The following is a 12,269-nucleotide window of genomic DNA, read 5'->3' as shown; positions in this document are numbered from 1 at the left end:
ACGTTTGCTGCTGCTGTTTGTTTGGGTTTTGAGGTGAAACTGTTCTCACCTGGTTCTCCTCCATCACAGCAAGTCAGCCTTAGAACCTGGTTTGTTTTGTGTGTTTGGACAGTGATGTTTGATGGTCTGCCACAGCTTGACCAGACACCATTACTGCCCCACAGGCTGCTCTCACTGTCCAGGCTTTCCATTCACTCTCATTCATTTTTCAAAAACCAATCATTAGCCTTTGAGTCGCATGTAGCTCTTTAGTCTGCTTTTTTCTTTTCTTCACATGGTATCACACGCTTGCTCTTGCAGAAGTAGGCTTAGGTCCGTATTTGTTTCCTTTCCGGTCTTGCCTTATTTCTCTCTCAAATTCACCATATTTTAAATCCTCCCTCTACAACACATCATGTTAAAACAAAACCACTTTATTTTATTCCTGTTAAATTCAAAGTTTTGTTTTTTTGGCGTGTATGATTTTTAAAACAGACGTCAGTATATGTTTGTATGTATTTTAATTTAAAGAAGATTAAGTTTGTGTTCATCAGCCTTTTGTACTTGCTGGCCATTATTTGCCTGCGATCATCAAGGCTGCTGAACTTTAAGGTCAGTGTGTTGGATCACGCAGCTTCTACTGGTGTTGTAATGGGACAGTGGGGGGTACTGGGAGCAGATGGCACTGACACACTGTAACTTACCCAGCAGAGAAGGCAGGTCGGTGCATGCTGGGAAAAAGCACAGGGACAAAAGAGAAGAGTATGAGGCTGATCCACTAGAGAATCTTTGTTTAAGCGTTAGAATCGTAAGGAAAAAATCAAACTTTAGCGCTGATTGTCTAAGTCACATGGGTCACTGCAGTGCAATGGCTTTAACTTGGTTTACAGAGTCACCTTTACAATGCCACTCCGTCCGCTTGAGGCTATGACATCATCCCATTGCGAGAGAACTGTGGAGGGGGGTGAGGGGTGTTGTTCTCAGCTTTACAAAACCTCTGCAGCATCCCAGCTGATAGCTCTACATTCAGCCAAGAAGAAGAAAGATCTTCCAATTCCATCAGAGGGGGGAGGCGGAGCCAGACGAGTGAGAGAGTGATGCTCACCGCAGGTGCCAACAAGTGAGAGCAGACGAGGGATGAAGAGTCTGTAGAGCTGAAGATACGAGCTGAGAAACTACTGACGGGTGAGCTACTCTTAATGTTAAACTTAAAAAAAAAAAAAATCCTTTTCCATGAAGGAAAAGCCTGTGATTTATTTTGGTCTCGTTTAGGGCAAAAAAGCTATAATGTGAATGAGTTATTTATGCATTTGCATAAAAGTGGACACTTAAATTCTACACTGAGTAAAAGTAATTTTAGGTCAAAATATAAGTAAAAAAATCTTTGGAGTTGATTGATAATTTATGAAACTAGATGTTAAAATTAAACCCACCTGTTTTTATTTTCTATTGCTCTAGTTGTGAGTTAAATAATTTGAATTTAGAGGAATTATTAATGCAGTTTATCATATTGTTAATGTTTGGATGATGGAATTATGTGGTAACACAGTTTTAACAATTGTGAATAATATAAAATAAAAACGAGGCATGTTATTTTAGTCAAGCATTATTTTTTTAAGTTACAAAAACAGCTTATGTGTCTGAATGTGACAAATATTACTTTAAAAAAAAAAGGATGTCTCAACAGTGATTAAATGTACATGTTTTATGTCATTGTATTGCACTGCATATGTTTCACATCCGTATTTGTTGCTGTACATTTTGGTTGTGAACCAGTCATACCAAGATTAAGCCATTTTAAATGGACAAAACCTCAATATTTTTCTTTTTATTCCTTTTTAAAAAAAACTGGGATGTATAAAACCAAAATAAAAAAATTATACAGAGTTCAGCACATCCCATTTTTTAAAAAATGTTTTTGAGTATTGTCATTTGTAGTCGTGCACTACAGAAAGATGTAGGGCTAGATAAATGTCTTGGGGTTGTATATTTTTTTTTAATCCTTCATTGTTTGTGTATGTGTGTAGTTTTTCTGTTCTTCCTCCTGCTGCTGCCATGCTTTCTCCTGTGCTGCTCTGTGCCACACTGCTCGTTCTGACTCCTGTGGACATCGCTGAAGCTCGTGCTCTGCATCCTCCCTCTAATGCTGTGCAGGTACATATAGATTAGAAGAAAGAAAGGGGAACATGTTGTGGTATCCCCCTTTTTTTAAGCTTGTTGTCATTGAAATTTCTCTTTTATCTTTTTGAGCAGTTTATGGAGCAGTTCATGGACCGTTATAATGACCTTCTGACTCTGGATGACCTTGAGAACCTGTTGAACAGTCCGCCCGAGGAGCAATCCACGCTCTCTGAAGAAAAAGCAGCTGAGTACCCCAAATGGGCTGCAGCGCAGACGCAGCCAGAGACCACCTGGTTGCGTCTGCTCAAGGGTGCATTGGTCAACCAGAAGAGAGCTGAGCCAGATCGTTCACGAAGGGGCTGGAACCGAGGATGTTTTGGTCTCAAACTGGACCGGATTGGCTCCATGAGTGGACTGGGCTGCTAATGGGAAGAAGGATGTTTGCGTTTTTTTTTATTTTTTATCCTGCATTTCAAATCATTCCATTTCATATGATGTGAGCATCATCACATATTTAGTCCATTGACTATTCCTTATAAAGTTCTGTAGTTCTGGGTTTGTTAATGTGCTGTAAATGTCAAACTGTTTAGATTTTATGTGAATAATAGGTGATTATTTAACATTGCATTAAGATGTGTAAATGTCGTGTGAATTAAATCTGTGTTTTATAGTTTCTTGTTTGCATGAATAAACTGGTTTGACAAAAATGGAACAAATTACCATCTGTCAATTGTTTCATTATGAGTTACTGTATGTGCTTTGTTATCTTAAGTCATCTGGTGGCATCGTTCTGAAAGAAGAGGGAAAAGCCTTAAAAACAGTGATAATTAAGTGTCTATCACAAAGATTAAATAAGATTTTTAGCAGAAATGGTACAAAATACAGGTCATAATGTTACAAGAAGAAGAAATACAAATATTAAAATATTTAGTTAATCTCTGGAGAGTTTAAGGTCCGAGGTGTAATCAGAAGCATGGAGTGTTCTGACCTGTAAAATCCTTAAATCCCAAAACCTGCAGGTAACAAGTGAAGAGGGCCTGAACCTTTAAATAAAATATATTTTGCATCAAAGACGAGGAATCACAAGCAAATAATGTCTAACACAGTGCAAGTGACGCTAACCTGTCTCACGACCATCTAAGCACAGCTCATGTTCTATATTAGTGGGTGAACAATCCAACGCTTGGTGAATTCTGAAGTCTTTCAGTCACACCTTTGAGCTGAAATTCTGTTCAATTCCAACCAAACTATGGGAGACCATTTCTGCCACTAAAAAAATAATAACTCACTATGGCAAGACATAATTATGAGTCATAAATATGACTTTAGTAAAGTCATAATGAGAAAATAATTTTTAAAGGAAATTTGCAAAGAAACATTAAAACATGTAACAGAATAATTTGCAAGTGAGACTTTTTTCATGTGTTTAATATCAATAATGCATTGGATTAATATAGCACCTTATTTTGGTGACTCAAAGTGCTTTACATGGCACACTTCTGTTTTCTACACTATGTACCATGTGTTGGATTCTAAGAGAATAAACAGCCAAAATATGTTTTAAATGAATTATTTTTCAAAGTGTTGTAAAGAATGATAGTCAGTGTCGGTAGATCATAATTATGACTTTACTAACTCATGATTATGACTTTCTAATAATTATGACTTTACTAACTGATAATTATGAGTTGCCGTGGTGATTTCTTTCTTTTTGTGTGTGTGGTGGAAAGTGGCTTCCATACAAAACAGTTTAAAAAGAAGATAAAGATAATATTTCTCTAGAGCAAAAGACAAAAAAAAAAAAAAAACTTGTTTAGGTCATTTTTAATGTCCAAAGCAGACTTTGGTAGTTATTTTTTGACTTATTAAATGACCTGTAGTGATGAGAATAAATAAATAAATTCTGAGAGGTTTTGAATAACAACACAAGATGGCAGCACAGCTCTGTGTGAGTTACTGCACAGATTCTTTCTGGACTTTGTGCTGAACTTAAGCTCAGGACACGTGTTAGGTAAGTGGTTTGAAGGACACTTTATCATGCAGACATATGTCTGTACAGATCCTACTGAGCACACTGTGCAGTCTGCGTGTATTAAACTTAATAATAATACATCAAATTTCAATAGCGCTTTTTTGGACACTCAAAGACTCTTTACATGGGGAATACAAAGAAAGGGGATTTATGGAAAAGCCAGTTTAAACAAGTGGGTTTTTAGTAATGTTTGAAGTTTAGTAGTGAGTAAGAATTTTAATGGGGGATGGGAGTGAGTTCCAAAGGGTGGGGCAGCGATGGCAAAGGCTCAGTCCCCCAGTGTGGGTGATGGGAGTGCAGCAGTTAGTGACTCATGTTCATACACTTAACATGAGTGTATTCTGAACATTCAGCTTAGGCTTTTCACCATCCAGATTTTTGGGCCGATCACCGATCGATGTGGGTCACACCGATCTGATCATATGAATTCAGGTTTTTTCTTTTAGGTACTGACCAAATTCCTTCAGTACTACCGGATACAGATTCACTGAAAATCATAGGACACCTAAACGCAGCCTTGTTGTGACTGTTTGGGAGTTGAAGAATTTCCATGCAGGACCTGAACATAACATTTGTTTTCTGTGTGTGTGTGTGTGTGTGTGTGTGTGTGTGTGTGTGTGTGTGTGTGTGTGGCCCTTTAACTGTGAATGAATGCACTGGTCACTCGACCAGTGTGCGGAGTGAGGGAGCATGTGAGCGGTGTTGTACTGAGATTGTATATGCACATGCACGCACATGCGCATTACCGGAAAATGAATTTTTGCTAAAAAAAAATAAATAATAATTAATAATTTTTGTTTATTTTTGTTTTCAAAGTGAACGGACACGTGTTTTAATTGTTTATTGGTTAGGGTTAGGATTATAATCTCAGTACGGAGGTAAACTCAGTATGTGACATCGGAGCAGATCCATTATAAACATGCTGTTTTTGAGTGATTGGCAGACTCCATGACTGCTGTGAAGCGAGGGAATTCACCTTCAAACTGACAATAGCTTCAGCTACAGAAAGTTGGAGATGAAGCTGTGAAGGCAGACCACACTGGAAATACATGAAGTCTCCATCAGCATTAGCATTAGCATTAGTGGAGCAATCACATATTTCCTGACTGTGGCATCGCAAAAGCTGCAGTTGCTTAAGTATAGTATATTTACGTTAAGTATATTTACTTCCTTTATTTATTTATTTAAGCCTAATTCATCTATAAGATGATGCTTTCACGTCTAGTCACTTGTTTCTCTGCAGCAGGTTGGGTTTGAACTGTAGTGTTGGTGGTGGGGGGGGAAATCATGTGATGTGGAAGAGGGTTCTCACATTATCTGGGGTGTAAAGTGGACCAAGCTTTGAGTTCCCAGTGATGGTCTAAACTTAGCCTGACCTTTACGTCCCCTCTTTGACCTTAAGCTGCAAAGCAGCCGCCAACACTGGCATACGTGCACTCAGAGCCATGATCGTTCAGCTATGCTCAGACTATATGTCAGCATTACTGAGACACATCTAGACTCAGCTCACTGAGACTTACATAATACACTCTATTCTACAATTGTACTGCATGTTCGTAGTTTCATACGTTCTGAAATGACAACCCGGGAAACACTTAAACAGGCCTAAATCCTGCTGAGAGTTTCCCTACATAATAAAAGCAAAGCAGTGGCTATACGTACGGTTGCCGTAACAACAGCGCCCCTATTTGGTCAGTTTAGGTCGCGTGACTAAGACTTAACCTTACCCGAACCCTAAAATTTGTTGCAATCCTGGGTTATAATCTAACCCTAAATGGTTTAGGATAAAGGTTAGGTTATAACCCAATATCTAATCCTAAACCTAATCCTAACCCTAAGACACAGGTTTGACCAATATTGTCATTATTCATAGTTCCAGCGAGATTAATTTTGTCCTGAAAAACCTTGTTTAAATGAATGAAACTTCAAGTTAACGTACTATTCAAAACGAAGACAAAATTAAAGTCGCTGGAACTATCACATGGAAATTCGGTGAAACTTCAAAGGAACCATCAAAGGCGATACGCCAGTCTCTGGCAAAGACTGGCAGTTGACTGTAGAAACATGTCAGGAAATACACATTTCCTGAAAAATCTTGTCTGAATAAACGAAACCTCAACTTAACTACAAAAGCAGTGATTTTCAGCAGCTTTGGATGTTTGACTTGCCATTAATTGCAAAAGAAACAAGGAATGCTTTTATTTTATGAACTTTTTTCAAGCTATATTTGAGATTTTGTCATTTTAGTCTGAATTAATAGGAACCAATCCAACAAGGAAAGAGGAAAAAGAGACATTTACAGGTAAAACTATATTTAGCAAGTGGTGATGCTGAAAAAGGAAAGAAAATATTCTAATTTAACCGTGTGCTTTAAAGAAAGTAATTGAATGCACTCCCTTCAAAAACAAAAAAACATGGATTTTCCCTTAGGCAAATGTTAAATACTCCAATATATGAGAGAAGTCCCACAACAACGTGTTGAAAGTAAAAAGATTTCAGTGAGAGTTGCAACATTCAGCTAAAGAAGCAGGTTGCACGTCTGGGCCTTTTGTTCTGCAGATAAGAAAAATAAAGGCATGAGGAAACCTTATCCTTGTGTGTGCACATGCACAGCATTTATGTTGAGTAACTCCAGCCTAATCTCAGATTTTGGAGGCGATGGGGGGGAGAAAAAAAGAAGTAGCTCCCGAGTCATGAAGGGGTCATGACCTTTGGACATTAAATGTCACAGGCAGTTGGACAGAGACTTGATCCCTCAAGAAGGCCAGCGAGGAACGCCTCTCCTTTTCCACGCCTCTGAAGACTTTCATACTTAATACTTGAAGATTATATGAGACAAAATGCATTTGAATTAAAAAGTATGTCCTCAAGAGTTGTTTTTCTTTTAAATAAGCAGCAGTAGATGTCTGACAACAGAGAAACTTCTCATCTGTGAGGTTGCAGAGGCTGCTTTGAATATTTGTGTACAGCTGATGACCTTGACATTCAAAAGGAGGGAGGCGTGGTCAGGAGCAGTGGGCGGGGCTTGATCCCCTGGACGGCCATAAAGGCTCACAGCTCTACTGTGCTCTTCCCCACTCTCCCAGAGTCGCAGGACAGACTGAGGCATCTCACAAACGGTAAATGATTTTCAATCATCTGAAGATGCAAAGCTTGAGCAGCACAGGTGTCTGAGATTAATGCTGATTGTCCTCAGGTGATTTCCATCAGCATTAAGGGACTGGGATTTAACTAAAGTCGATGGATATGAACTTTTTAAAGTTGTTTAACGTAAGCCATGCCATCAGTAAAGATGTAAAATGGTGACTTTTGGAGTCAGTCATGGCTGTGAAATTTAAAAATGTCAATAGTATTGTTTCCCCTGGACTCTGCTCACTGATAAATTATCATTTGGATTCTTTTGCACAATGTATTTCGGCTACGCTTGGTACATAATTTTCTCAAGTCCCATGTGTTAAAGGCTGATATTTGGTCTCATACATGTTGTCTGTATTTTTTATTTATTTTTTTTTAGATCAAACTAATGTTCTTCTCTAAGTTGGATTCTTTTGCACAATGCATAGAAACTCTGCTTTTTTATTTTTATTTTGTGTTCACAAATGTCAAGTCCCATGTGTTGAAGGCTAATATTTGGCCTCATGCATGTTGGTGTTCTGATGTCTATCATTTATGTTCTTCTCTGCACTCGTCTCAATAGGACTTAAACCTACCCAGGCAAAATGGTGAAAGTTGGCATCAATGGGTAAGAGATCGTCTTCATTTCATCCTCAACATTAGCTTGAGCACTGATCTCCTCAATTAAGGCAGGGCCACACTTTTAAATAAACCTGACCTTTAAGCTCGGTTTACAAAGGCACACCAGCTGTGCTCCAGTAGTGTCTAGAAAGATCTGCAGCAAATCTGAATGTGGTTTAAAAAACTATACCATGATGGGAGGAGGAACAAATAATGTAAAACTAAACTTTTTCCACTCTTTAGCTTTTTCTTTTCTTTGTGGACGACTTCATGCATGGGTGGGGGAAAGGGAAGAGCATGAATCAGACTAAACTAACTTTATATAATGTAATGGATGGGTGTTAGTTCCAAGTTAAGGTTTGTCGGTTTCTATATGCAGACCATCTCACAGGCTCCTCTGTCCCACTTTCCTGCCCTTTGAACTTTTATCAGATAACTGTGTTTTCCTGCTGTCAGATACAAAGGTGGTATAATGTGACGTCTGAGTTTACGCACTAGTCTCGTGGATCCATTCCTTATCTCTACCCTACCTCCATTGCTCCACAGTCTGGGGACAGAGGGCATTGGTGGCAGGATTGTGGGCCTGTGGTTAAATAATAACTCTTCTACTGATCAAACAGCTCTAGTGACTGAGATTACAACACTGGGGGGGTTTAGTTTGACTTTAGACCTCAGAGGAGCCTGAGCCTCGCCTCCTGAACCCTGGCCTTTAATGCAGAGAGGGGAGGGGCCGCAACTGTTCAAACCTGACTTATTTTTATCCCCCTCCCTCGGTCTGCTATAGAGCAAGATATTATATCACTAAAATAGATTCAATTAATACTCTGTATGAGTAACTTTTAAAATGTCAATTCTGATTTCTCACCATAATCAACCACCATATCTTTTTTTTTTTTTACACATTTCTGTCATATTTCAAACAATCTAGGGGTGACACCAGCTGCTTTAAAGCTAATTTGTTTGAAGCGTTCATTAAAACATTAAAATACATGGTTTTTTTTAAATATTTGTATGTATTTTTTTTTTTTACATTACATTTGACAGACTTGGTACCACTCTGCCCCCTAGAGGTCAGAAATAGTAACTTTCTGCTTTAATCTTAGATTCGGCCGCATTGGTCGTCTGGTGACACGTGCTGCCTTCCACTCCAAGAAGGTGGAGATCGTCGCCATCAATGACCCCTTCATTGACCTGGAGTACATGGTTAGTGAATTATTGATTTTATTTTATGGAAATATTTAATAAAGAACATATGAAAACAAATGTAAGCATTTTTTTTTCTGCATATTTATCAATAGCCTCTTGAAACCCACTTCTCTTCCCTGTAACCTTTGGCATTAAATAAAGTGTTGGCTCATGTACAAATAAAAGTTAACAAACAAGAACAAAGTTATGAATCAGAAGATTATTTAATGTAACATGTTCATTTGCATATTAAAAAGGGGTTTTAGATGTTTTAGAGCTGTATTGATTATGACAAAGCTGACGCTATTTCTGATGCATCTGTGATGATTCATATACCTGTGTAGCTTTACTGTACGAGTTATTTTAACTGGCCTTTTGAAGAAAAGTTACTTTTCTTCAAATCTCATAAAGACAAACAAAATTTGTCATCATATATTGTAGAACAGTAATAGGTGCGAATAAAACATGATTTTTTTTTTTTTTTTTTCCCTCTGTTCAAGGTTAAGCAAGACCATTCTAGGGACCTACCCCCCAGTTTAGAAATGATTAATTTAACCAATGCCGTTTAACGTGTGTAAAGTGCACTGTGACGCATGTCAACAGTAACTTTAGAAAGAGCAGCAGTTGTTTGGGAAAGTGGGAGGCAAAATAAAGACTAACTCACAAGTCATGATAGATCTGCTACAACAAACTGGGATGCGTTTTTCAGACTTGCGTTCTTCTCACACCCTCTTTAGGTCTACATGTTCAAGTATGACTCCACCCACGGTCGCTTCCATGGTGAGGTTAAGATCGAGGGAGATAAGTTGGTCATTGATGGGCAGAAGATCACCGTCTTCCACGAGTAAGCTCCGTCTTATTTCTGTGAAATATTTTCTTATTCAGTGTTACGTCAAATCACTGATGACTTTCTTCGCAGGAGAGACCCAGCCAACATTAAGTGGGGTGACGCTGGTGCCAAGTATGTGGTGGAGTCCACTGGTGTGTTCACCACCATCGAGAAGGCCTCCGTATGTCCAGATTTACCTCTAGGTTGATTTTAATGTGTGAAAGGAAAACTGATGTAATTAAATGTGATACTGCAGACTCACCTGAAGGGAGGAGCCCAGAGGGTCATCATCTCTGCTCCCAGTGCTGATGCTCCCATGTTTGTTATGGGCGTCAACCACGAGAAGTACGAGAACTCCCTCAAGGTTGTAAGGTGAGACCATCAGCTTTCCCTTTGTTTCACCTAAATATTGTTTGGACACTTCTGTTGGGTATTAATTAATGAGTTTTTTTTTTTTATATCTCCATAGCAACGCTTCCTGCACAACCAACTGTCTGGCTCCTCTTGCCAAAGTCATCAATGACAACTTTGGCATCATTGAGGGTCTGATGGTGAGAAGAACATCACTATACCTGAAAATAAGAGTTGGAAAAGATTGTGGGACGGTTAAACTCAGCTCAGATTTAACCTTTCCAGAGCACAGTTCATGCAATCACGGCCACCCAGAAGACGGTGGACGGTCCTTCTGGTAAACTGTGGAGGGATGGACGCGGTGCCAGCCAGAACATCATCCCAGCTTCTACTGGTGCTGCCAAAGCTGTTGGCAAGGTCATCCCTGAGCTCAACGGGTCGGTACTTTTAGAAACGTTTTCAGTGATGTCAAATAATAACAAAAAACTGGATTGTTGTGGCAGTTGTTTGATTTTTACTTATGCACGTTTCTTGCAGTAAGCTCACCGGCATGGCCTTCCGTGTTCCCACTCCCAACGTGTCTGTGGTTGACCTGACGGTTCGCCTGGAGAAACCAGTAAGTGTTCAATGACGATGTAGAACCAAAACATGAACAATGATTGGCCCCGAACCAACATTTCCACAGTAGTAATGGCTTCCATGATGGGTCATAGATGTGCCAATGAGGGCCAGTGATTTATTTAATGATGCCTGAAGCTTCTATTTGTCTAATTATATTTAAATAATTTCTTCCCTCTGGCCTGTCCGTCACATTAAAGACAATTTACTTCTATTGGATTTAAGTGGGTTTTAATGTTGCACTCCCGTTTTAATCTTCTGCAATTGATGTCATTAACATGGTACTGAACGGTTTATTTTCTGTTCAATAACAATGAAAACTTTCGTCTTCAGGCCAAATATGACGACATCAAGAAGGTTGTGAAGGCAGCAGCTGATGGACCCATGAAGGGAATTCTGGGCTACACAGACCACCAGGTGTGTGTTCAGCTGTTGGTTCTATTTCTAACATGGATGGGTTTGATTTGACACTGTGCTTTCTTCTCCTACAGGTCGTCTCTACAGACTTCAACGGTGACACCCACTCCTCCATCTTTGATGCTGGTGCAGGCATCGCCCTCAATGACCACTTTGTCAAGCTGGTGTCATGGTGAGGCCTTAAATGTGGTTTACATTCACACCATGATCAAGCCCCAAGTGATCCACACTGACTCTTTTAAACTCTTCTTCAACAGGTACGACAATGAGTTTGCTTACAGCAACCGCGTCTGCGACCTGATGGCCCACATGGCTGCAAAGGAGTAAACCAGCCCTGGCTGCACTCTGTCATGAAACACGCATCCTTCTGGATCAACAGTTGTAACTGTACAATGTGACTGTCTGACTCCATCTGATAGTTGACCCCCAGTATTTGCCAGAGGAAAGATTCCACGTAACAAATCCAAAATTCAGATTACTGACCAATATTTTGTATTTGTTAAATGTCCCTGCTCTGTTGTGATGGTGGGAGAGTCTGGTGTGTGACTGTAGCTGATGCTGCAGCTCACAGTGGAATAAAGTCCTGTTTGTGAGATCTGAGACTCCTCTTGTTTAACTTTAAACAAAAAAAAAAAGAACACTTTGCGTGTCTAAGTTCTAAGGCAGGTCAAGAAACACAGGAACTCATTTTCATTAAGATGCAAAGCATGAAACAATTTGACAGGGAAAAAAATGAAGTGGTTTAAACTCTAATAACTAAATATTAATCATCCACTGGGTTTACATATTTTCAACTGCAGAAGGAATTGAATTTGAGATTAATTTATCCTGTTAAAAGGTTAAGGTCATATTAAATTCTGAACTAGTAAAACATGTGTTAATCTTACGTATGAACTGGAACTTCATGGTACAAAAAATTGTCAAAACACAGGTACAATCCACACATTGGTTTGATCATCTACCAGTTAACTGATACCAACACTGATTACCGTACTTTTCGGA

The 12,269-nt window shown here is 39.1% G+C and overlaps 2 protein-coding genes across 2 annotated transcripts; both read left to right on the top strand.

Moving 5' to 3' along the window:
* The first annotated feature begins 52 nt into the window (after positions 1 to 52).
* Positions 53 to 2,586, top strand: nppcl (natriuretic peptide C-like). The gene is made up of 3 exons (XM_028469834.1): positions 53 to 1,164; positions 2,007 to 2,133; positions 2,233 to 2,586. Exons 2-3 carry the CDS (start codon positions 2,035 to 2,037, stop codon positions 2,524 to 2,526), a joined length of 393 nt encoding a protein of 130 aa, XP_028325635.1. The 5' UTR covers positions 53 to 1,164; positions 2,007 to 2,034; the 3' UTR covers positions 2,527 to 2,586.
* Positions 2,587 to 7,136: 4,550 nt separating this feature from the next.
* Positions 7,137 to 11,847, top strand: gapdh (glyceraldehyde-3-phosphate dehydrogenase). Its single transcript, XM_028469809.1, has 12 exons — positions 7,137 to 7,251; positions 7,830 to 7,874; positions 8,971 to 9,070; positions 9,790 to 9,896; positions 9,972 to 10,062; positions 10,138 to 10,253; positions 10,351 to 10,432; positions 10,518 to 10,669; positions 10,770 to 10,848; positions 11,184 to 11,267; positions 11,342 to 11,439; positions 11,525 to 11,847. Exons 2-12 carry the CDS (start codon positions 7,852 to 7,854, stop codon positions 11,592 to 11,594), a joined length of 1,002 nt encoding a protein of 333 aa, XP_028325610.1. The 5' UTR covers positions 7,137 to 7,251; positions 7,830 to 7,851; the 3' UTR covers positions 11,595 to 11,847.
* Positions 11,848 to 12,269: the final 422 nt, after the last annotated feature.

This window comes from Gouania willdenowi, chromosome 16 (genome assembly GCF_900634775.1).
Source record: "Gouania willdenowi chromosome 16, fGouWil2.1, whole genome shotgun sequence".
NCBI classification, from domain to species: Eukaryota; Metazoa; Chordata; class Actinopteri; order Blenniiformes; family Gobiesocidae; genus Gouania; species Gouania willdenowi.
This window is presented reverse-complemented; position numbering and strand designations above follow the sequence as displayed.

What these genes read in the sequence shown, in the direction of transcription:
- nppcl (XM_028469834.1), top strand. Translation starts at nt 2,035, where the DNA reads ATGCTTTCTCCTGTGCTGCTCTGTGCCACACTGCTCGTTCTGACTCCT. An exon ending in CTCCCTCTAATGCTGTGCAG is followed by an intron (nt 2,134 to 2,232) that starts GTACATATAGAT and finishes CTTTTTGAGCAG; the next exon opens with TTTATGGAGCAGTTCATGGA.
- gapdh (XM_028469809.1), top strand. Translation starts at nt 7,852, where the DNA reads ATGGTGAAAGTTGGCATCAATGG. An exon ending in GTGAAAGTTGGCATCAATGG is followed by an intron (nt 7,875 to 8,970) that starts GTAAGAGATCGT and finishes CTTTAATCTTAG; the next exon opens with ATTCGGCCGCATTGGTCGTC. An exon ending in TTTGTCAAGCTGGTGTCATG is followed by an intron (nt 11,440 to 11,524) that starts GTGAGGCCTTAA and finishes CTTCTTCAACAG; the next exon opens with GTACGACAATGAGTTTGCTT.